Below are 25,463 nucleotides of genomic sequence, written 5' to 3'. Positions count from 1 at the left end.
CACTTCCAAACACGCAGTTCCCAGGCAGCTTTGGGATTCTCCAGGTCCTTGTGTGCTGCGTTTCTACATTTAAAAATATTATCCTTTATTCATTTATTGGGGCCTCAGGACAACTTGTGGGGTCACCTCTCTCCACCTACCATGTGGGTTCAGACTTGCCTAGTCAGGCTCCATGGCAAGTGTCCTTTCCCACCGAGCCATCTCACCAGGTCCCACCTGCTGTCTTTTATTTCTGAAGAATTCAGCCTTCACCCTCATGCGCTATTAAACATAATAGGGATCATTTCGTGCTGTCCTTCAAACAACTGAATGAGGTAGACTGAAGAAACTGAGATGCAGAACACTGGCCTCAGAAACCCTCAATTTAAACAATCTGGCAAAAATCTAGGCCCAAGAAAAGTGTAAGTTCTGCAGAACTATGGAGAAACGCCCTGAGCTGTGGAGTCTGAGAGGTGGGAGTCAGAACCTGTGCCAGTCAGTCCTAGCACTCAACTGGACAGAATCCGGACTCACCGGGGAAATGAGCCTCTGCCCATGCCTGTAGGGGTTATCTCGACCACGTGTGTTAACTGGTGTGGAAAGATCCATCTGAACTGTGAACGGACCGCTTCTCGGCTGGGACCCTGGACTGTGTGAGTGGGGAGAGGGTCCTGAGCGCTAATGTGGCTCAGCACTCTTCCCTTGCTGATTATGAACACCCTGCGACCAGCAGCTTCAAGCTCGGGTCACGTTTGCTTCCTGGCCTCGATGGCATGTATCCTCGGACTGTGAGCTGGATTAAAGCCTCTGTCTCTTAAGTTGCTTTGGTCAGCGTTTTATCCCAGGAACAAATGACAAAGACGGGATCCCAACCTTGCTACTGGCCAGATGACTCCAGACGGCTATGTCCACAGCTCAGTTCTGCACTCAGGACACCCGAAAACCAGCTGCAGGCTCAGTTGGAGTCTTGTTTTAGTTTTTTATCATGGACATTCTCAAACTATACAAAAGTAGAGAAAGTACAGTGAATTCCCAAGGACTTGGCTGATAGTGCTTACTTCTACTTCCAGCGTACTCCACCCCATCCCACTTGAAGAGGAGATTAAATAAGTCATTTCGTCTCTTCGCTACTATATAACTCTAGAGTATAGCAATCTTCAGCAAAATCACAGTGGTATTACAACTATGAGTGAGCCAGGCGTGGGGCACATTCCTGTTGTTTTAATACTCAAATTGTTTACTACTGGGAAGTCTTGGAGCCCCTTGGCATTAGTTTGAGTCCTTTTGACAAAGACACAGTGATATTTGACAGTTTCTCTGTGTTCTGGTAAAGATAAGATAGTGTTTGTTTTCTATCCCAGACCTGAAATCAGCCCTCAGTGGAAAATTAATTTGAACTCGGAGTCTGGATGTTACAGGTGTTCCCTCTACCTTTGTATGCTGTCCAGGGGACAGAGCTAGAAAATATTTGTTCAAGGAAAAGTCCAAAGGAGGTATACATGAGTATTTCCAATTCCAATTTTACAGTATGGGATTGTTCACTTTGTATCTTTGATTGTAAAGCTGATTTTTCTTTTTTTGGAAATTCAAAATTGGATTGGTGTGGTGATGTCAGTATATGGATATAATCACTAATATATACTGCACACACATATATACACACACACATATATCTATATATCAGGGTTAGTGTGGTGATGTCAATATACAGGTATAATCACTAATATCTACACACACACACACACACACACATATATATATATATATATGTCAAGGTTAGTGTGGTGATGTCAGTATTATATTAATACTGAAAACAGCCCCAGACCTCCGTTCATTTTCCCTTGGCATATATTCTAAAGCTAGGGAGACGGCTCCATGATAAAAATGCTTTTTATAGAAACATGAGGACCTGAGTTCAGATGCTAGCAGTCACACAAAAGTAGGTGTGGCAGCATCTTCCTGTGACCCAGGGCTGGGAGAGGGCGATTGGCAGATCCTAGGGACAGTGAACTCCTGATTCAGGGAGAGATCGCTTCTCAAGAAGACACATAGAGACTGATGAATGTAGAAACCCAGTTGCAACTCTGGTCTCTCCCGTATACACATACGGACACACACAAACACACTCAAACATATACAAACACACTAACACAGATATATACTCCACTATGTTTATATCACAACTTACTGCAACCTAAATTTATCTGTAATAATACTCCATTCAACTTGATACCCAAGTTTTTCTTAATTTTGTTTTTTATTTTGTGAGATCACCTTTTCTCTTTGTAGTTAATTTTGTTTATAATTGACAAAAATATCTGTAGGAATCTGGAGTCAAATCTACAAAACAAAATAAATTCAGAGAAGTTTAGCTTCTACCCCACCCACCCATGTCTTCCTTCTGTATATAGATAACCTTTTTAATTGGTTTATTCTGTTTATTTTTCTTAAATGTTAGCAAGTAGATATGTATGGTGGTTTGAAAGAAAATGGTCCCCAAAGGGTGTGGCACTATTAGAACATGTGGCCTTGTTGGAGGAGGTGTGCCCTTTTTGAAGGAAGTGTGTCACTGTGGAGGCGGGTTTTGAGGTCTCCTATATGCTCAAGCCATGCCCAGAGAGACAGTTCATTTCCTGTTGCCTTTGGATCAAGATGTAGGACTCTTAGCTTCAGCACCACGTCTGCCTGATGCTGCCTAGCTTCCCGTCATGACATTAGTAGACGAAACCTCTGAACTGTAAGCGAGCCACCCCAATCAAATGATTCCTTTATAAGAGCTGCTGTGGTCATGGTGTCTCTTCACAGCAGTAGAAACCCTAAGACCATATATATTTCTTAAATAAAAGCATGATATCTTTCTCTTCTGAGTCCTTGTTCCCATTTCACAGAAGACCCTGGCGACCACTCTGTCACCATGTGTCAGATGGGTCCCCACTCCTCCGTGTAGCATCAGAACACAGTGTTGACATCTCTTTCTCCACTCACCCCAGCATGTGGGGGTTTGAATGAGAATGTCCCCCACAGGCTCACGTGTTTGAGAACTTGGTCCCCAGTTGGTGGCACTGTTTGGAAAGGGTAAGAAGCTTTTGAAGATAGAGTCTTGCTGGAGGAAGTGCATCGCTAAAGGTGGGCTTTGAGGGTTGTAGCTTTGCCTAACTTCCTGCTTATGCTCTGTCTGTCTTTCTCTGTGTGTGTACGTGTGTCTGTCCCTCTCTGTCTCTGTCTGTCTGTCCCTGTGTCTGTCTCTCTGTGAATATGTGTTTGTCTGTCCCTGTGTCTGTCTCTCTGTGAATATGTGTTTGTCTGTCCCTGTGTCTGTCTCTCTGTGAATATGTGTCTGTCTGTCCCTGTGTCTGTCTCTCTCTGTGTGTATATGTGTCTGTCTGTCCCTGTCTCTCTATCTACCTCTCTGCCCCGGGATTCACCTCTCTACCCTGCCTGCCCAGGTCAGCAAGTTGTGAGTAGCTCTTCCTCCATATGAAATATTCAGACACTTGCCTGGATCGGAACCTGGAAGGTCACCAGGCTGGGAGGGGCTCTGACTGCCTTTCCCTTCCCTAATCCCCTTACATCCTTTCTAACAAAACACAGATTTGGTTTGGAATGTAATGGCGCCACAGCCAAGTGCTGGCTCCTCTCCATACCACACCACTGAAGATCATTTCCTCAGCTCCCCTCCCACCACTGCCTCCTCACGTCAGATCAGATAGCGCACAGACTTTGGGCTTTCTGCTCAGCCCGACTTGGATGGGCTCACAAAAGTGCTGCCCTGGTGGGAGCAATTATGAATATACATTCATCTCCCCACCTCACTTTCTCACACCAGCTACCTATACTTTTAATACACTGTCCTTCCCCTCTTAATAATATATTCTTGAAATGTCTCCATATCAGTACTCACAGATGTTGGCAGAATATTGGGGGGGAAACGGCTGAATTCATTTATTTGTCCCCGTTTGCTGGCCGTGCAATTGTTCTCATCCTGTTTTGGAAGAGATTGAGCCTAGGCCTGCTGGACTCAATCTCACAAAAACAAAAAACACAGCTCAAAAAACAAAACAACAACAAACAAAACCACAGCTCAGATCTCAACCAATAGAGTTGAGACAGAATGGCAACTCTAGAGTTGGGTCTTGGTAAGAACAGAGTCAGGATGCCCTGGAAACTTGATCTCCAAGAAGAAGAAAGATTCAGTGAGAACCTTCTAGTAACAGATACTATCGTTGTTTGTTTTCTCTCTGCTACTTCGTGTGTGTGTGTGTGTGTGTGTGTGTGTGTGTGTGTGTGTGTGTGTATAAGAACATGATGGAGTCTCTTTCCCCCATATAAAACCTGGAGATCTAATGCAGGTCTTATGGTTGTTTACAAGTTCTTTTACCCACTGAACCATCTCACTGACCCAAGAAACTATCCCAAAGTGCTGGGGTAGAAGCAGGTGGTAAATCCCTCAATGATATTCCCAACACTGTAGAATTTATATAGAAGAAACCAAAAGAGGATATAATACAAGAAAACCAATAACTAAATTTTTTAAGGTGGCAATTTTGTTTGCTTGCTTGTTTGTTTTTGAGATAGGATCTCACCATATAGCCCTGGTTAGCATGGAACTTGCTATATAGAAACCATGCCGGCCTTGAACTCCTGGAGATCCTCCTGCCTCTGCCTCCTGAGTGCTTGGATTAAGGTGTGTCCTGCTTTGGGGTGCAACTTGAATAGGGTGGTTCTGAGTGGGTCTCGCTGAGGAAACAGAAGCAATGACGTGTTTTTCAGGCTCAGTTGGCACAGGTCAGCTGTCACTGTGCTACAATGATCTGCTGTAGAACAAGGCCACACAAAGGACTGGTACACTGTTGCAGCTGTGTGACCGTGTTGGAGAAACATCTTGAGATAGGCAGTGTGCTGGGTTAGGCTCACAAGGCTGGTTCTGGTCACAGACACCTACCTTGTCCTTGAGGTTTAAGACGTTCCTGGTGGTGATGACCATGCTTGTCCTCTGTGGACTGAACCTTACAAAACCGTGGCCTGGAAAATCTCCCTGCAAGAGGTAAGGACTAAGCAGAGCCCTCAAGAATGAACTAGAATAGTTGAGGAGTGGAAAACGGTATAGGTAGGCAGAGGGAAACTTACATGGGATTGTAAACCCAGGACTGCTGAACCAAGTAAGAGTTGCCCTGGGAAGGCCTGATCAGTGACCAGAATCTCGACCCCAGGCCATCACAAGCCACCAGACGCCACAGCAGTGATGTGATTTAAGCAAGCAAGGAACAAGATGAGGGTTACTCCAGTGTGCATGTGTGGGTGTGGTGTGGTGTGTGTATGTGTGTGTGGTGTGGTGTGTGTATGTGTGTGTGGTGTGTGTGTGGTGTGGTGTATGTGTGTGGTGTGTGTGTGTGTGTGTGGTGTGGTGTATGTGTGTGTGTATGTGGTGTGGTGTGGTGTGGTGTATGTGTGTGTGTGTGTGGTGTGTGTGGTGTGGTATGGTGTATGTGTGTGTGTGTGTGTGTGTGTGGTGTGTGTGTGTGTGTATGTGGTGTGTGTGTGGTGTGGTGTATGTATGTGTGTGTGTGGTGTGTGTGTGGTGTGTGTGTGGTGTGGTGGATGTGTGTGTGTGTGGTGTGTGTGTGTGGTGTGTGTGTGTGGTGTGTGTGTGTGTGTGGTGTGTGTGTGGTGTGTATGGTGTGGTATGGTGTATGTGTGTGTGTGTGTGTGTGTGTGGTGTGTATGTGTTTGTATGTGTGCACACGCGTGTGTTAGCACTCAGACATGGCCAGTGAAAGAAGTTTGGAAGCCTAAAATAAGTGGGTAAGGGGCAAAGAAAGGGCAGTGGAGTCCAATAGAAGGGAGAGGGAGCACACTCTGGCACAGTCTGGATCCTGGCTCTGAGCCAGGACATTCCAGTCACAGCAGAGAACCCCAAGCTGCTACACCTTCCCTAATCCCTACCTACTTCCCAGGGCTGTGAGAGGACTAAGATGGACGACCCAGGAGGCACCAAAGCTCCCTGCAAACACTACAGCACCACAAGGGCATAGTGCTGGCATCACCAGCAGAACCTGCAGGGCTGGGGACTTCAGATTATCCCCAGAGGCCTTGTTCTGCTCCCTGTAACGCTTTTAGGGATGCATAGCTGTTGGACAACCCAGTCTCTTTCCTCAGACCTTTTCTCTAATTTGTTCATTGAAGAAGTGTGTGCTTGTGCATGAGTCTATGTGTTTGTCTTGTACATGCATGACATGTTTATGTACATAGTTTATACATGTTTATAAACATATGACCTGTTTGTATACATGTTTTGTACATTATGACATGTTTGTGTGTGTGGTTGTCTGTGTGACATGACACACCTGTAGAAGTCGCTCTCCTTCCACCACGTGGGTTCTGAGGATCATACTTGGGTTATCAGCCTGGCAGCAAGTGCCTTCACCTGCTGAGTCATCTAACTGACTCCTGCCTTTCTTCTCTATAACAAGAGTTAGATGATTTCCTGGGTCCCTAAGTTTCTGTGTCTTTGTGGTCTCAGTGACCGTGCATTCATCTTCTGTTCTAATACTTACATGCAAAAGAAGAAAATATTGGTAGAAGATTGGTCAACAGAAGAAAGGACTAAGCTAATGAGGGACCGATTACCAAAACCTAAGACAAAATGCAAGTGTGACTAGAGCACCCTGAAGAGCTATGCTAATACACTTTATTCAAAATGCCAGGAAACAGGTCAAAGAAATTTCATCCAAAAAGTAATTACCACATATAATATCGATGCTTCTAAAAGGGAAAATTGTCATTTGGCCTTGATATTTACCCAAGACGAAGTCTAGGTGAAGTGCAGGTGACGTTTTGAAAAGGGATGTTCTGAGCCAGCTTTGTTTTAACGGCTGTCAAACTGGAAAGAACCTGAGTCTGTAAACAGATGGTGATGGTGTGTGTGTGTGTGTGTGTGTGTGTGTGTGTGTGTCCCTGTCCGTGCATGTGTGGTTCCCACAGAAGCCAGCAGAGGGAGTCTGATCCCTGCAGCCAGAGTCACAGGCAGTCACAGGCACCTGGCAAGGATTCTGAGAACAAAACATGTGACCTTTGGCAGAGTTCCTGTGCTCCTAACCACTGAGCAACTTCCCCAGCCCAACACACCCAAATTGTTGATACTGGCCACATAGGTGAACTTCAAAATTATTACACTACAAGAAAATCCAAAGCATATGGGGGGAATAGTTATGTTATCTAACAACACAATGCACTGTTGATACTAAATGCATAAAGTGTCAATACATACCACAAGACAGACAAATCTTGAAATCATTGCATGATAAGGGAATCAGATAAAAAAGATTCAATTTACATTAATCATACAGAATAGACAAATCCACAGAAGTAGAAAATAGGGCAGAGATTTTCAGGTGCTAGGATCACTGAGTGAGAAATAACTGCTTAACTTAGGAGTGTGCAGGCTTCTGACGCTGTGACCTGGCACTTGTCACCTACACAGTCAATGCTCTTAGCTGTGCAATCAAGCCACCGAATGTTCCGGAACAGGGTAGTGCTGAGAGTTGCACAACACCATGAATGTTCCTGATGCCACTTTAAGATAGTTAAAGGGTAGATGTTATTGCTATGGTTTGGGTGTGGTTTGCTCTTCATGGCTTCATGTGCTGGGCACTTGGTCATTCAGGATGTGTGGCAGTTTTGGTGTGAAGCCCTTACAGGCGGGGCTTAGCAGAAGGTATTTAGGTCACTGGGGGTCGTTCCCCCAAAGGAGTTAATTAAGTTCTCAGAGACCTCAAGAACAAGTTATTAGGAATTGAGGCCCCTCCCTGCATTCACCATCTTCCGCAGGCTGCTCTTTTCCTTCCCACGTCTCCTCCATGTGGCAAAGCAGCCAAGGAGGCCCTCACCTGAAGCCAGACTCACATGGCCTCTAGAGCATGGACTTTCTACCTCTAGAGCTAAATAAAACTTTTATCTTCATAAAGCATGTGTCTCCACTTGTTTTGTGATAGAAACAGAAGACAGACAAACACAAAGGAACTATCCCAAAGGAAATAGTTTTGATAAGTAAAAGAGGGTGTGGCCATCAAAGTATATATGTGTGTGTGTGTGTGTACATATATCCTTTTATTCTACATAAAATTCTAGGAAAATACAAGCTAATCTAAAATATAAACTGAATTAGTGGTTTCGAGAGGAAGGATAAATTATAAGGCATTGGGGAGAAACTGCCAAGGATAGTAAGTGTGTTTATCCTCATCTTGGCCGTTTGAACTTGGCAGCCGAGGATGAACGCTTTGTGTGCAGTTTAATATACTTCCATCATTGCCCCCCTAGAACTGAGGGATAATGTCTAAAGTTTTACAAATTGTCCTTGCACCTACAAATCATGGAATTTTGTTTTGTTTTGTTTTTTCGAGACAGGGTTTCTCTGTGGTTTTGGAGCCTGTCCTGGAACTAGCTCTTGTAGACCAGGCTGGTCTCGAACTCACAGAGATCCGCCTGCCTCTGCCTCCCGAGTGCTGGGTTTAAAGGCGTGCGCCACCACCACCCGGCTAAATCATGGAATTTTTAAAAGTTCTGCTTGAAAGGAAAAAGTGGCTGCTTCTGTGGCCTTTTCTTAAACCTTTCTGCATGCCTCTGTCTGCCTTACAGATTCTACTGGCTGTTCCTTCTCTGCCTGCGGTCTCTTAAGGCTGGAGAACACCTGCAATCGTGTCTGCAAAGACTGTCAAGAAGCTCATCTGGCAGAGGCGCCCAGGGCCATGTGCCAGGTTTCAAGTCAGGAATTCCTTTTGCTATTAATAGGAGTCCAAGACACTTTGATCATTGCTGAATCCTGGTTTTCTGAATTGGTTCAAAACTGGTCTGGTAGAACTTGGCATATGCTCGCTTTACAAATCAAACTATCATATCTGTTATTATCTTAGCACATGCTGGGAGGATTAGGAGTGTGTGCATTCCCTCTACAGGCATCAAAGTCAGGTCTTGCCTGACATGCAGAGCAAACAGAATAATCAGGCCACTGCATGGCGGTGGCACACGCTTGTAATCCCAGCACTCTGAAGGCAGAGACAGGCAGATCTCAGCGATTTCGAGGCCAACCTGGTCTACAGAGTGAGTTCCAGGACAGCCAGGACTGCTGCACAGAGGAAACTCTGTCTAGAAAAACGCCAAGCTTGGGTTTGCTCAGTGCATTTAAACTGAGATGCAGAGTCCACCTTACACCAAAGGGTAGAGCCTACAAAAAGAAAACAGAAATGGGAGAGAAAAAGAAAGCTTTAATGTGAATCACTGTTTGTCTCAGATTAAATCTGACCTACTTGCAAGTTTATTTCAGCCATATTTTTCTAATATTTTTCTATAAATTATTTTGAAGATTTTTTTAGAGATACATATTTTTTATAAATTCTTTTGAAGTTTTTTTGGTTGTTTTTTGGGGGTACAGGGTCATGTAAAGTTGCACAAGATTCTCCATTCTAAGCTACGCTCCACCAGTAAATACTACTTTCTTAGCTCTCCCCTGAGTATTCCTATATAAAGCTGTGACTCGGTTTCCTTATCTGTAAAATGGGGTGAATAACGGCATTTATTTTCCAGGATTATTGTTGGACTTAAAACACATCCAGTACTTAGAGAAGAAGCTGTCCCGCAGGAAGCGCCCTGTGAGAGTGTTTCTGCTTCCTTTACTGCTGCTGTCCCCTTCCACAGAGGAGAACACTGAGGTTCAGGGCCAGCGGTGGCCATGCTGAACACAGAACACACAGGCGCACGCCCGGTTCTTTTCACTACTCCCTACCACATCCCCTCCCATTCGCGGTTTGTGTATGAAAAGAAGCATTCCAAACCAGAACAGGCAAAAATAGACTGTAACTTAAATCTGAGAGACCTGAACGGAGTGGTGCCCAGCCAGCCCCTGACTCAGCCAGGGCAGGGCAAGTCACCAGCCCTTTTTAAAGTCACCTTCATATAGTTATTTACAGAAAGGGGCTAAGAGGAAGGCAGGGGGAGTTGCCATGGGTCTGGGTGGCAAAGTGAGATGCTCATTCACAGAGACGAGAGAAGGGGATGAAAGGGAAGGGGAAATGAAAGAGAAAGAGAAAGAGAAAGAAATGTTTTCCACACAGAGCCAAGACCTCCAAGAAGATACCGAAAAACACATTTTATAACCTAATGAAAATCATATTAGTGGCTGCCATTGGCACCAAACCTTGGATGAGTATCGCAAAGCTGCCCTGGTTGGCTACTGAGACAGACAGCTCAGCAGGCAAAGGCACCTACTGCCAGGCCTGGCAACCCAAGTTTCATCCCCAGAACCCACATGGTGGAAAAAGAGAATCAAGTCCAGCAAGTTGACCCCTGACTTCCACATGCGTATATAGACATACATATTCAATCACAAAATCAGCCAATCAATCAATCAATAAAAAAGCTTCCTTGTGGGAAGTAAGGCCTAAGAAGTCAGACCTAGAACACCCAGGGCTCACAGCAGCACCTATGTTCTGTGAGTCTGAAATCATATCTTCCAAGCCATCTGATTTAGTCTGGGTCCAAGCTCACTTATTCTAAAAGGAATACTTACTTATCTTTCTAATTCCACATATTTCACAGGCAGAATTTCTTCAAAATCTGGTCAAATTAGAAGATAAAACCAGGGCTGGAGGGATATCTCTAAAGTTAAGAACACATACGGCTTTTGCGGAGGACCCAGGTTTGGTTCCCAGCACACGTCAGGCTGCTCACAACCACCCAAAACTCCAGCTACAGGGAATACAACACCCTCTTCTGGACTCCAAAGGAACCTATACTTTCAGATACACATATATACACAAATAAATAAACAGTATAACAAACTTTTTTTTAAATAACAAAACCACTAAAAGGTGTTGGAAACAGGATATCGACAGGACCTCATGGAATCGTCTCATAGGTACTTGTCAGATAAAAGGGGAAAGTCCCTAGTGGTCGTCACCAAGATGACAACAAACTTGGCTGAGCACCAATCACTTGTAGCGCACTTTTGCCAAAAGGCCTACCTCAACGCTAGACATGAAGCCAGAGTGATATCCAAGTCATAGTCCAAGAAAGAAATGGGTCGCCTTGGCACATAGCATACATAAATGCATTTGTAAACCCAATGGAGGATGGGTTCTAAGCCAGCTATAAGACAATTTTCTGAACCTGGAGATGTAGCTCAATAATAGATCATCTGCTTAGCATGTACTAGGTCTTGGATTCAATCTCCAGCAACACGTGCACACACACACTTATGTACTCACACTCACACACACTCAAATACTCAGACACACAATGTATTTTTTATAAAGAAATATTTTATGAGACTAATTTCCTTAGATATGCTAATATCTAATGCAAGTACTTTCATATTTCAAGGGGGATGAAAGAAGAAACACATAAGAGCAAACAAGAATACAAATGTTCCCTCCAAAAGCAAACTACACTATAGCACACTCAAATGCATGTCTTTGTTAAAGCAAATTTGCAGCAGAGAGAGAGATGGGGTGCCCCAAATGACAACAGGCATTCTCCTGCCCCTGTGGAAGGGAGAAGTAAAATGTGTGTTGCTCAGTTTTTTAAAAATATTTTTATGGTTTATTTAACTTTATTTTATGTGCATTGGTGTGAAAGTGTCAGATCCCCTGCAACTGGATCTTCAGACAGTTGTGAGCTGCCATATGGGTGCTGAGAACCAGGGTCCTCTGGAAGAGCAGTCAGTGCTCTTAACCACGGAGCCATCTCTCCAGCCTGTTGCTCACTTTAAATGAAAAAATTAACTATTTTTTGATACATTATAGAGTCCCTTGTTGTGGGATCTCCTTTGGCCAATAGCCTTTAAGATACCAGCCCACTTTGGATGTGGTCTCATGTACTGTAAATGCAGATGAAAAGCATTCATGGCTACTTTTTTCTGCTGGATCTGGTTTCAGCTCCCAGCACATGCAGAGGACTATGAATAGCTACCCTTACTGTGAGTTTATCCCCAAATAAATAAGCCTTTGCTATATTCCATTCCAGGCTATTGTGGGACTCTTCGGTACAAATTGGCACCCAATGTGGGGCAATCTGCTGTTGAAATAAAGGACCTAAGAACTGAGACCTCAATTTTCCCCTCTGGGGAAAAAAGACTCATTAAAAGAGTCACTGAAGCCCCTCTCCAGAGATGAGGAGGGTAGCGTAAAGGTTTTTCTGCTGCTCACAGACTGGAATAGTTACTTAATAGTTACAATGAAGGGGGCTGGAGAGATGGCTCAGTGGTTAAGAGCATTGCCTGCTCTTCCAAAGGTCCTGAGTTCAATTCCCAGCAACCACATGGTGGCTCACAACCATCTGTAATGAGATCTGGTGCCCTCTTCTGGCCTGCAGGCATACACGCAGACAGAATATTGTATACATAATAAATAAATAAATATTAAAAAAAAATAGTTACAATGAAGTTGGACTATCACCCATCATAGAAACCTTTTCTTGTCCTTTGATTAGAACAGATTTGAGAAAATTGTGATTTGACAAATTGTGTGTTTATTGTTAATTTCCACACTAGAATTATGATACTGACCATTAATATTTGGAATGACTTTAGTTCATGATAAGGTGTTACGATTAGAAAAAGATTAAGACTTGTCTAAGAGAAGATTGACATTGCCGATGAGTTCTTGGACTTAAAGATAAATTTAGATTTTGATACAGCTGAAAACTGTTAAGAAACACCCTAAACCAATTCAAAGGGGCATTCCCACCCCCCGGTGATCATGCACCCCTTTAATTAGGAGATACTGAAGTCATAGGAGCATGTATATCACAAAGCATTATCTGCTTGCACATGATTATCTTGTTGCTCTTAAACTCTCTTGACAAAAAAAAAATTGGCTCAAAGGCACAAAGCACCTAGAGGAGGTGTCTCCCTTAACCCTTCGATTGCAGAGGTGATCGGTCAGAGATGGATATGATCCTTCCTGCCCCAGGCACCTAAGACATGGGCATGTATGACTGGTAAGTCTGGAAAAGTGTGCACCTTTTCCATTATTATTATTATGCAGAATAATCATCTCTCCTGTAGCGGAAGCTTAGGCTCTATTAAAATTAATAAAAAGGGAGGAATATGTGGAGGACCAAAAATGCGAGCCTATTTCCACCTTGTTCGAAGGTCAGAGAGCTGTGGCTTGTTCAGAGTTGTTGACAACAGTGCACATCTTGACGTAGGGTGTGGTTACTCTGTCTTTTTGGCATTAGGATGGCCCATATAGGTAGATCCTCTCCACCCTGACCAATGGTCAGGATATTCAAGCATACTTACACTCCTTCTTTTGAAATAGGAGGTTTGACCTTGGGAGTGGCTGCCTTCAGGATACTTGGTTTAGGGTGGACTCATTGCCTAAACAACAGAATGTTTTTTCTCATGGATTAATTGTTTGACAACTGTTCTAGTTGTCCTGTGTGTCGTGTTAAAGCAGACTTTTGTCTTCTTCCCCTGTTGTATTGGGGTATAAAAGTGCATGGAAAATTAAATGCGGTGATTTCAGTATCCACTGGAACTCCCTCCCAGTACTATCCTATGTTTCTGCTTTATATTTTTACCCATACCTTCATACTCTTTACTTATTTTTCTAATCCCATGCCCCCACCCTGGTAAGTGGCATACTTGTTGAACATGGTCCCCAACAGTCTCTCTTTACAGCCTAGCCTGAAGAGTGTTCCTGGGTATGAAAGGTATCCCGAAATTTAGGTTTCACTATCAAGGACCTGGAATGAAGTAACATTGAAGCAAGTGGAGGAGAAAATGCAAGGTCTGGCTTCTGCTTGGCAGGAAGGCAAACACGAGATGCCCCCGAGAGACCCCACCTCACCATACACAGGAAATCTAGACTCAGTGAGGAGATAACACACCAAGAACTCTGCTCTTCTCAGTCAGGTGGGAGGGAGTAACAGCTTAGAGTCGTCAAATAAAGATTAAATCACAAATGGCTTTCATTTCTCTTTCCTTCACGACAGTAACAGAAAGCTATCCTCACAAAAGACACAATGAGTAGAGTTAGGGATTTGCACCCTGTGTGACCACTGCCTCACTGTGTGGCCTTACATAATTCAATTAATTTCCTTGCTGTTTTTTAAGGGGGCATCATTACAGTGTGTTTCCTAATTGCAATAGAATACACTCGCTGAAGAAGAAAGAAAGGAAATGGGAAAAAGGAAAAGAAAAACTGCAATTGCGGTGCCGAGAGCCAGTGCTGCTGCTGCCATCTTTCCGTATGTGCTTGAAATTTTTCTCAGCCTTGTCTGCACTGACCCACATGACCCACACACAGTGTGTATCTGTCTGTCTCTCTGTCTGTCTGTCTGTCTGTCTGTTTGTTTGTTTTTGAGACAGGGTCTCACTATGTAGCCCTGGCTGCCCGGGAACTCACTATATAGATCAAGCTGGCCTCAAACTCATAGATCTTCCTGCCTCTGCCTCTTGAATGCTGGGATTAAAAGTGCACACCAGCATGCTCCTCTAGTTAATAATATATGGAACTCGCTTTATATTAATAAATGCAAGATAATACTTTCATTCTGCTGTTTTATAAATTATATATGTATATATATTTTTTAAATGAAATTTATGTAAAAAACATAATTTATGTTCCCCAATAAGAAATATTTGGGCAGTTTTCCAGTTTTTTCTCTTCTCAGCAATAATATTTTTGCTCATTCTATGCATGCACATAAACTATATATACCAAGATTTTGTTTGTTTGGTTAGGTTTTTTTTTGTTTGTTTGTTTGTTTTGTTTTTGAGACAGAGTCTCACTACACAGACCTGACTACGTAGACCAAGCTGGCCCTGAATTCACAGAGATTTACCTACTTCTGTCTGCCTCCTAAATGCTGGGATTAAAGGCATGCGCCACCACGTCCAGCTTTTTCAACACCCTTTTCAAGCAAGGTTAAAGCTTGTCTTCTCAGACGAGAGAGACAGCTTAGCCAGCAAAGTGCTCGCCGCTAAAGCTTGAGGACTTAGTCCGGACTGCCAGTTCCTGTATAAAACAGAGGCAGAACACACATCTGTAATCACAGCACTTGGAGCCAGGGTCCAGAAAGCTAGTCTAGCTGACAGCACCTTCAGCTCCACGTTCAGTGAGAGGTGGCGTAGCAAAACTAAGGTCGGAGAGACTGAAGGAAACACCTGACGTTGACCTCTGGTCTCCACATAGTGGGCTCCCAAGCGTACACCCCACACACACCCCCACACACCCACACACCCCACACACACCCCACACACACACCCACACACACCCCCACACACACCCACACACACCCACACACACCCCCACACACCCCCACACACCCCCACACCCCACACACCCCCCACACACACCCCACACACCCCCACACACCCCCCCACACACCCCCACACACCCCCCCACACACCCCCATACACCCCCACACACACCCCACACACCCCCACACACCCCCACACACCCCCACACACACCCCACACACCCCCACACACCCCACACACCCCCGCACACCCCCACACACACCCCTACACACCCCCACACACCCCCACACACACACCCCCACACCCCCACACACACCCCACACACACCCCACACACCCCCCACACACCCCCCACACCCCACACACACCCCCACACACCCCACACACACACCCCCCACACACCCCCCCACACACACCCCACACACACCCCCACACACACCCCACACACACCCCACACACCCACACACACACCCCCCCACACACACCCACACACACCCCCACACACCCCCGCACACCCCCACACACACCCCTACACACCCCCACACACCCCCACACACCCCCCCACACACCCCCACACACACCCCACACACCCCCACACACCCCCACACACCCCCACACCCCCACACACCCCCACACACACCCCACACACACCCCCACACACACCCCCACACACCCCCACACACCCCCACACACCCCCCACACACACCCCCACACACACCCCACACACCCCCACACACCCCCACACACACCCCCACACACACCCCCACACACCCCCACACACCCCCACACACACCCCCCACACCCCCACACACACCCCCGCACACCCCCACACACCCCCCCACACACCCCACACACACCCCCCCCACACACACACACACACCCCACACACACCCCCACACACCCCACACACCCACACACACCCACACACACACACCCCCACACACCCCCACACACCCCCCCACACACCCCACACACACCCCCCCCACACACACACACCCACACACACCCCCACACACCCCCACACACACCCCCACACACCCCACACACACACACCCCCCCCCACACACACACACACACACACACCCCACACACACCCCCCCCACACACACACACCCCCACACACCCCCACACACCCCCACACACCCCCCCCCACACCCCACACACACCACACACACACCCACACACACACCACACACACACACACACACACACACACACACACACACACACACCCTTCCAAACATTAAAGTTTCTACATAGCTCTGCCCTCTTCTAGCTGATGGAAGACATGACTCTGGCTGGGGCACCCATGTCCCTTCTGAGACTCTGGGAACATTTCTCTGGTCTGTGGTTAGTGAGGTCACTGGGGATAATCATAATTTTGAGATAATCATAACCTCTACAAGATGGGCAATAGTTTTATCAGGTCAAGTGCTGCCTGGGTCTGGGCAGCCTTGCAGCCGACTGACTGCACATCCCCACTGAGCGTTGGGACTCAGTCCTCTCCTCTGCCCTTGAGTTCACATCGGTACCAGGAAAACCAATGCCATTGCTAAACATAGTCCAACCTGCCTGTGTGAAACACCTCCAGTTCAGACAAAGTGTGAGCCCCTGGACCCCACTGCCCCCAAAGCTCAAGGATTCACTTTAATTTGTAACCTGCACTTTAAAGATTAAAGACAGCAGCTTTTAACCTCCTCCTTTCCACTAACATTGGCATTCTTCTGACTTTCAAGAGCATCACTGATGCAAATGTTTCTGCAAATGCAGAGGAAAGGATCTCTCCCCGTGGCTGTTGTTTGCCTCACAGAGTATGTGCCTATGCCCACAGCTAAACCTTAACCAAAGTGGACGAACTCCTTGTCAGATGCGGGACTGGGCGGGCAGGAAGGGAATCTGCTTTAATAATGATCTCTCGGCAATGTTTTCTGCTGAATCTGGTCTGGACAGAGCTGTCCTTCGTCTCCGATCTCCAGAGAGGCTGCATTAGGAAAGTTAATTGGCTTCTCCTGGTCACCTACTCCCGGGTCAGGGTTTTTCTTCCTCTCTGACCTTTGACAGAAACCCAATAGTTAATTTGAGCAAAAATACTCATTTTATACTCAATGGTGTCAGGTTGATCCCAAGTCAATCTGCTTAGTGCTAAACTAAAAATAAATAACCCCTCCTAAAAAAGAGAAATTTAAAGAAAAAATACAAAGAGAAAGAGAGAGAGAGAGAAAGAGAGAGAGAGAAAGAGAGAGAGACCCCCCCACACACACACACATGCCTATTTTCTATTCCAAACACTGGAGGTCAGGCTCAAAAGTGGGTCTCATGAGCCGGGATATGCTGATACATGCTTAGAATCTCAGCACTCAGGAGGTAGAAGCCATGTATACAGGACTTCGAGGCCAGCCTTGGCTATAGAGTAAGTTCCAAGGGTAGCCTAAGTGACATAGTGTCTTGTTTGTTTGTTTGTTTGTTTAAAAAGGCTGAGTTAACTCTGGAAATTCAGGACCATTCTGCAGAGAAGGCACAATGCTGAAAAGCATTTGTACTGTCTAGGTAGCCTTGAGGAGAGTCTTCTCAGAAAGCGGCAACTGAGAGCTGACGGGTTAAATGTGATCCCGAGAAAGCAGGTGGGGAAAAAAAAAAAAGTCAGAAGCAAATGGTCCTGGTACATCCTTAAGGCAAATACCCACATTAAAGAGGGGAAAGTGGCGTGAAAGAGGTCTTGATGGAATAACGACACCCCCGAACACATGCATGACCCCCAGCTTTGGTGTCTGAACATATGGAAAGATTTATTCTGCAAACTGAGCTGTGAGTTATTAACACGTCCTTATGCAAGGCGCCTCGCTGCTCCCTTCTTACCCATAAAGCACATTTAGCATCAGTATGTGCCAACACCCCGCAGGTCTGCTGTCGGCAAGATGGAAACATGCCTTGTAAACCATCAGGGGACCTCTCTAGTAAAACCCAGCAGTAGCTGTGGCAGTTGGGGAAGGCTTTATGTATTAGGTATTTGTGAAGTATCTGAAACACAGGAAGAAACCATGTGTGGAGGGGGTGTCCTTCTCTCCAACCACCTCCTCGAATGGCAGGGGGTGACGGCAGCCTCCAAACTAGCCATGTCGAAGACTGAAACTTCCCTAGCACCCCAGTTGGGTGAAATGTAAAAAAAATGACCACCCACTGAGCCAGTCCAGTAGGCTGGAAATCCAGTGTGCATTCCAGATTCAAAAATGTGCTTCTTAATTAAAATCAGGAAGTCCCTGCCGGTGACAGGTGGGAACAGGCCACATGGAGCATGGGGCATATTTGGTACCCAGATCACCCCTGTTCGTTAGCTGGGGGAGGAGGCGCCACATGCTGTTTCCAGCTGACTGCTCATTACCGTCTTTGCTCTAATCCTGTATTGTAGATCATTTTACTTTCGGGAAAACTTCTCATCACTCAGATTCTTCCAGCAGCCCCATATACCCGAAATGGAGCCATAGAAACTTTGTTAAAATCTACAAAATAACATCAGTCAGGCCATCCCCAACTAGATAAGCACGGGATGGGAAACAAAAGCCCAGTTCTATGGTACCCCTTGCCTAGGGTCTGGCTTGCAGATTTCCCACACCACTGGCCCAGGCTTCTCCTAGCTTTAGCTTCCATAGTCAGGGTAGCCCCTTTTAATTTCTATCTCTTGATGACATCCAACGGATCACCAGCATTTTTGTGTATTTGTGTTATCAAAGCTTTAAATGCCAATTATATTGGTTTATTTGCTTGAGGATTGGCCATGTGGCCAGAGAAGAAGAATCCATTTAAACTACCATCAAGAACCTTACAGCCACAAGAAAAATAAATCAGGGGAGAGAGAGAGACTGGATAATGCAGGATCATTTGCCATGTTGGCTGAGAACCACAACCCTAGACTATTAGGGCAGGTGAAGAGATTTTTAACCAGCCAGAGTTCACTTCCAATTGACAGAAGCCCCTGTTAAATCGTTTTATAAACTTCTAAAGTGATTTTAAAAAATGATGAAGTTGATAGAAGAATAAAAGGCAAAAATCAAGTTTTCCTGCTCCCCCGCCCCAGCACGGGCATTTGAGCAGCCAGAGTGTACCATATGTACAGTCCTTTCCCGTGACTAATGGAAATCCTGCTCTGTTTCATAATGCTGATGTCTTAGGCAATTTGAGAAAAACTAAGAACTGCACAGTCCTCTGTGTTATCTAGAAGCACTTATGGGGGAAGGGGGGCTTTCTAGTAAAGTTTCATTTAAAAACAATCCCTTGAAGAGGCTGTCTGGAGAAGCAGGGACTCCAAGGCGCTAACTCAGCCTTTGCTCTCTCGCCCCCGCCTGGGCTGACTTAATCCTCACAGATGTTTTTCCTGCCAAATACTTGTCTTCCATGTAGTCTAAGACGGTGTTTAAAATTTCCAAAATTCCTTCTACAAGTGTATTGCGATTTCCCCTAGAAAATGAGCTCACATGGATGCTAGAAACTGCCACAGGTGTTTAGCAATTCCACCCTTTCCAGAGAAGGACCAAATACGTCCGAGGTTAATAACCCTTTCAAACAAATTCTTAATTTCTCCCCTGATTGTAGACAGAATTATCAGCATGTCCATCAAAGTGGATGGATATCACATAAGGTTACATATCATGTATCGCTAAATGTTACATGGAGCTCCCTTGAAATGGAGGCTGTCTATTATCTGCTATTGCAGAGGCTACTTGTAACGTTTTCTATTCTGAGTTCTTAGCCTTGGAACACAGAGAACACAGACCAGCTCTAGGCAGGCACTAAAGGGGAATTCAAGGCTGGACCCCGTATTCATACAGCAACACTCCCAAGCTGGTGATGCTAGCTATCAAATGCTAAACCAGTTGGTTTTTATTTCCTTGTGAAAGTGACCTGGAAAATAGAAAGTAGCTCTTCCATGGTCAGATACAAAGTCTGATGCCTCGCGTTAATAAGAAAATCTTGCAACAAGTCAAATAATTTAGGAAAACCGCCTTTGTGATTTACTTGATAAATGTGTGTGGTTGGTGTTTCCTTACACTTAGACGTAGCTCTCGCAATCCCATCTGCCCACTGGCATCCACATGTTACACAGTTATAACTCTGTCCTTGCTCTGATAGAAGTTTAAAGATTTGTAATCTAAAATTTAAATGTCTGTTGTCCATCAATGTTTACAATGTCTTATAAATCAAAGATTATCTTCAATTTTAAAGCACGCTATTAAAATAAATTTTGGAAGTAAGCTAGCAACAAGCATCAACATTTGAGAATATAAATCCCGATAAAAAACATTCACCAAAAACCACCGTTTTCTTCTGCTGACATGAAAAATAAATCTATGTCTTTTTTTTTTTAGTCTTCAAATTATTTTGATTTCCTAAAGTCATTCCAAAGTTTTTCTTAAGGTATTTTTATATTTTTGTTTTCCCATGGGCTTACATAGTGCTTTCTGTAATACATCGGCAGTTCCACATTGACCAACATGCAGGATTGACATTTAAAACAAGAATGTCCTAGTTATGTGTGGCTGTAAACTGCCTGATAGATTGTATCGCTTCTCATGTCAGGGACAGACAGGAACAACAAGGGCATGGTTGTTACCCAACTAAAGTTAAGAACACACAATAAGAGAACCGCAAACACCTAGTTACAATAGAAGGCCTCCACAGACGCACTGGGACGCAACCTCCCCAAAGTGGCCAGAGACTCCAGTAAAGCAAACAACCATAGAGCCCGTCATTCATCATCAGATCTCAAGTGTTGCTTTAGCTAAGTGGAGCTCTAAGACCCAACATAAAGCGTAAGAACACAACCTGTTTTCATCTTCTCCGCGGTTTTACCAACGTGATTGGCCTCGTTCAAAATGAAAACCATTGCTAATCAACCAACGCAGACCTTAAAGGTGATAAGATTCTCGTCATCCCTAAACGCCACGCAGCCTCAGGATTGTTGTCTCCCTCATCTTGGAAGAGAGCCGAACTTAGGGAAGACTTAATGACTTCACTGAACTAACTACAAAAGCTAAAAGATTCACTTAGTTCACAAATGCCTCCAAGTCCGAGGGCAGACAACTCATCTTGGTCCAAAGGCAGACAATCCGCTACCTCTTCTCAAAGATGGTTGGTGCAGACAGCGCCCCAGAACAGCATAAAAATGGTTGCTCAGATTAAATTATGCCAACGTAGTTTCAAAATAGCCCGCTCAGGTTTCAGCGCACTACAGATAGGCCTGCAAAGCTCACGGCGTGTGGCGCACGGTTCCAGCGGAATTTCTGCGGGCACAGAGGGACACGCAAACCCCAAGTCATCCCTATAAAGAAAAGCTCTGAAATCTAAGAGCATGAACATCAAATCCCACGGGCATATCCGCCCGCCTTGGACCTTGTCCCTGAACACAGATCTGTCACCAGGGCATGGGTACTCCTGCAGGGCTCCATGCTGGCCTACAAGCAGAAGGGGCCATCTTTGAAAGGTTCCCTCTTGTCTTTCAAAAACAACATATTCCAGAGATAGCATTTTCCAAATGGGGGAATAAATGTATGATATACATTATCGACTACATGAAGGAACTACAGTATATGTTAAATCATCCATTTCTACATTTGGCTTTATTTTCTCTACCTGGTAATACTTCAAACAGCCATCTATGAAGTTGTTTCCTCTCTTCCCCCCTTCCCGGGAATAAAAAGTTACGAGTTTTTATCTACTTCAAACTGAGAGGAAATGCAGGCTGATGTCAGTATACAAGTCACTGGCTCACGGAGAAAATTGTTTCAAATTCATAACCGATCAACTTGGAGGTTTTAGGAAGTAAACTTTAGGTTTAAACAGTTTTTCTCTGTTGATTTATATTTATGTCGAGGACCGATGAGAAACTTGAAATAAAGAAAATCTTCAGTTCAAGAGTCACAGAAACTGCCGGTCCTCGTTAGGATTTGGTGAAACACTTTGCAAAACAAGGGGGAAGAAGAACGTTAGGAAATATTTTCACTTTGAGGAAAGTTACAGATTGCAGGCAACTGAAAATCATGTGAAATATCCAAGTTGAAGGTCCAAAGCTTTCTAAGCAAAACAGTACTTTAGGACCTGAGCAGCCGACAGATAGGGAACCATTTTGTCCTGAAACGTGACTCCACCGTTATTAATGGCAAACTTGGATTTTTGCTCTTTCTCTTATGTAACTCGGTTTTTACTCATTCATATTTGCCTCCATTTTCATTTCCACGTTTGTCGTTCCTCTTAGTGCATCACAGTGAGTTTACAACATCAGCAGAGCCAGTCTAAAAAACTTCGGCTCCCCGTGTAGGTTTTCCTGAATTTACATGCGTTTAGTGCCGGCTCGTTTTGTGGAAGCACTCTTTCTTAAACCGTTTTTCAGGACTTTGTCACAGGCTGACCAAACCTTAAACAAAATAAAGAGCCTTCAAATAATCCAACATTCTAGGCCTCAAACTGTCAAAAACAAAACTTTTAAGGAATGGAGGAAACAGAACACGAGTGTCTTACTTTCACACTCGCCAAACAGACTAAGGGGTTTTCTGGAACCCCCTGACCACCCAGCCTATGGGTAGACGAGGAAAATTCTCAACCTAAATGACAAGGTTCGCCCTGTAACAAGTGGGAACCCTTCTGCGATTGAGAACTCTTTGCAAGGGCCATGCCCTTAGGTAAAGCCAAGCACTCCGTTTACAGGCCTCCTCTCCCTTTTGCCCCAAAGTCTCTAGCTGTCTCCACTAAAGGTGGTTTTGTCCTCAGTGGCGACATCTCGCACACTCTCGCTAGGAGCGCACTCTCACACTCGACATTCCAGTGGTCTCTAAGGACCAGAAGGATGAAAAATAGTCTCTAGGCCATTTTCTCCAACTTTGAGCTTATTTAGTTAAAAAAGACCCTGTAACATTCCAAAGAGAAGAAGAGAGCATACAGAAAAACAAGAATTATTTTCCCCTGAATAATTTACTGTCTTCTATTCAATTTCACCAGCAAGCCAAAATGACACCGACCCTGTCCAGAGGACCAACAACACTTCAAACTTAGAGGGGCGGGCAAAGTTTGGCAGGAAATGAAAAATGAAGCCACAAAAGGGGACCCCTGGGGTGTGTCCCAGGCATACCCAGGCCCCGCTCCCTTCTTCCTCTTACTTTTGGATGATCTGGGGTAGGCTGGCTTGAGGCTGCGGCGGTGGCGGTGGCGGCAGGGGCTGCATCCCTCGCTGGCCCTGGGGCGCGGGGGGGCCCTGAACACTAGGCACAACGCAGGCATCTCTGTCGGGTTGCTCCGGACCGCTGGGATCCGCGTCCTGGCTCATGGCTGCTGCCAGTACCATGCGCCGCGATACCAGCCGGGACTCGCGGCGAGAGAGCGCACGGGAGGGGCGGTACCGGAGCACAGGCGCTCCCTGGCCGGGGTCCTTGTGCCCAGTCCCCTTGTCCTTCTCGGTGGCGCGGGGAGGAGACGCGAGGGACGGGGAGGAGACAGTCCCCGCGGCGCCGCCTCCTCCTCCTCCCGCCGCTCCCGCTGGTGCGGCTACCGAGGGGGGTGGAGGACAGGGACAGGGGGCGTCTCCGGGCCCACGGGAGCCGAGGGGAGCCCAGGAACTGCAGCGCTCAGGGTGATCGAAACAGCTCCGCCTGGCCACCCGAAGCTCAGTGAGCTGGGACGCAGCTCAGCCGGCCAGTCACCGCGAACCCTCCGGGGTGGCCAGCCAGGCGCTCCGCAGAGCGACAGCCGCGTGAGAGGGTGACACGCCCGCCCGCTAGTCACCCTGCGCTCGTCCTGTCGCTTCTTCCGGAGCGCACAGCCTGACCGGCACCGGCTGAGCCCCGCGATCATCGCCAGCGCGAAGCGCTCCCCAGGCTTGACATCCATCTGCGGCTGGAGCACCGCCAATGCCACTTAGAGGGACCCGACCCCGTCACATTCTTCCCTGGGTGGATGGGTGGGACAGCAATCTGGGGGCTCAGATTATCAGACCTAGAAGTTCCAAGCTGTCGCTTCGGGGGTCCCAGAGGCAGCCGGTGAGGTTGCGGTGGGTTCATTTCTTTTTCTTTTTTACTTACTGAACCACCCCCGCCCCATGAGAACAAAAACAAAACCAGACAGACGTTTCATTCGTATTTATTGGCTCCGTCGAAATTTAAAGGATGAGAAGGACAAAGTTCACCAACTCTGCTCACTGCCCCGAGCCCGCCTGCGCCAGACACCTGTGTGCACCAGGGTCGCAGCTGTACACACCCACAGAGTGAGGCTTTGAAGACAGGGCAGCTGCAGGCGCAGATTAACATGCGTGGAGGAAACACCTGGTCCAGCAGACCTAGTACCTGAGCAAAGGCCGGGGGTGTGGATGCCCCGGAGCTCCTTCTGGGCCGTGCGGTTCCCCGGTGTTCCAGACATGGATGCGGGCAGCCAAGCTCCTCTTCCGTGCTTCACAAGCCAGAGGGCATCGAGCTGTCCCCACGACCTTAAGTCCTGTCTACCCACTGCACACACCGGGAAACTGTAAAGATGGCTTCTTGCAAACCTGACAATTACTTGAATTCTCTGAAAGATGTTTTTTCCCCCTCCTTCCTGGCTCTTCGTCAATTTCCTACCTACCAGAAAACTGCCTACTTCTGCAGGGAGCTCTCTCTCTCTCTCTCTCTCTCTCTCTCTCTCTCTCTCTCTCTCTCTGAGGGAGGACCTCTCAAGTAAACATGACTTGCTTGCTGGTCCCTCTGACAAGCCAAGGGCACATTGTCTGAGGACATGAGCCCAGCAAGTCTTGTTCAGTTTTCTGTGGTTGGTTTCTTTCTCTAAACTCTTGACTGGGCTTCCAAACACTCCATCTTAACCCTCCCTACTCCACACAACACACACACACATTCCCTTGACCCTGGAGGGAAATTAACTAAAACGAACATTGCAGCTCTTCCTGAAATGAGAATGAATGAAGTCTTCCCAAACATTTTCACTGAAATGCCTGCCAGAGAATCCTCTAAAAGCTCTGGAAGGGGGTTGCAGTCATGGAGACAGGCCTGCTTGTGGATGGAAAGGCGTCCTCTCTGAGGGTTAGCTAGCAAAAGCTAAGTAAACTTGGAGTTAGGAGACTCTGGTTCCAAGTTAGGGGGAGAGGAAGTGATGCTGTTTGTGGCATGGAGGAGGAGTTAGAGTCATGGCATTTTACAGGTGTGGTTGGTTCTACAGTCCAATCTTAGCTGACTTGAACGAGGTATTTTTAAAAACTC

General features: G+C 46.1%; 1 protein-coding gene across 3 annotated transcripts in view; it reads right to left on the bottom strand.

Moving 5' to 3' along the window:
• Positions 1–23,720, bottom strand: part of Rbm20 (RNA binding motif protein 20) — a 183,179-nt gene extending 159,459 nt beyond the window's left edge. For 2 of the 3 annotated variants that reach the window (XM_075974385.1, XM_075974387.1), the window contains exon 1: positions 23,382–23,719. In XM_075974385.1, coding sequence (XP_075830500.1) covers positions 23,382–23,566 — 185 coding nt within the window. In that variant the 5' untranslated portion in view covers positions 23,567–23,719. Of the gene's footprint in view, positions 1–23,381 lie in introns of all 3 variants that reach the window. The other variant, XM_075974388.1, reaches the window with a different exon arrangement.
• Between the last annotated feature and the right edge of the window lie 1,743 nt (positions 23,721–25,463).

Source organism: Microtus pennsylvanicus, chromosome 5 (genome assembly GCF_037038515.1).
Source record: "Microtus pennsylvanicus isolate mMicPen1 chromosome 5, mMicPen1.hap1, whole genome shotgun sequence".
Lineage (NCBI taxonomy): Eukaryota > Metazoa > Chordata > Mammalia > Rodentia > Cricetidae > Microtus > Microtus pennsylvanicus.
Note: the sequence above shows the minus strand (reverse complement) of the source record. Positions and strands in the feature narration are given on the sequence as shown.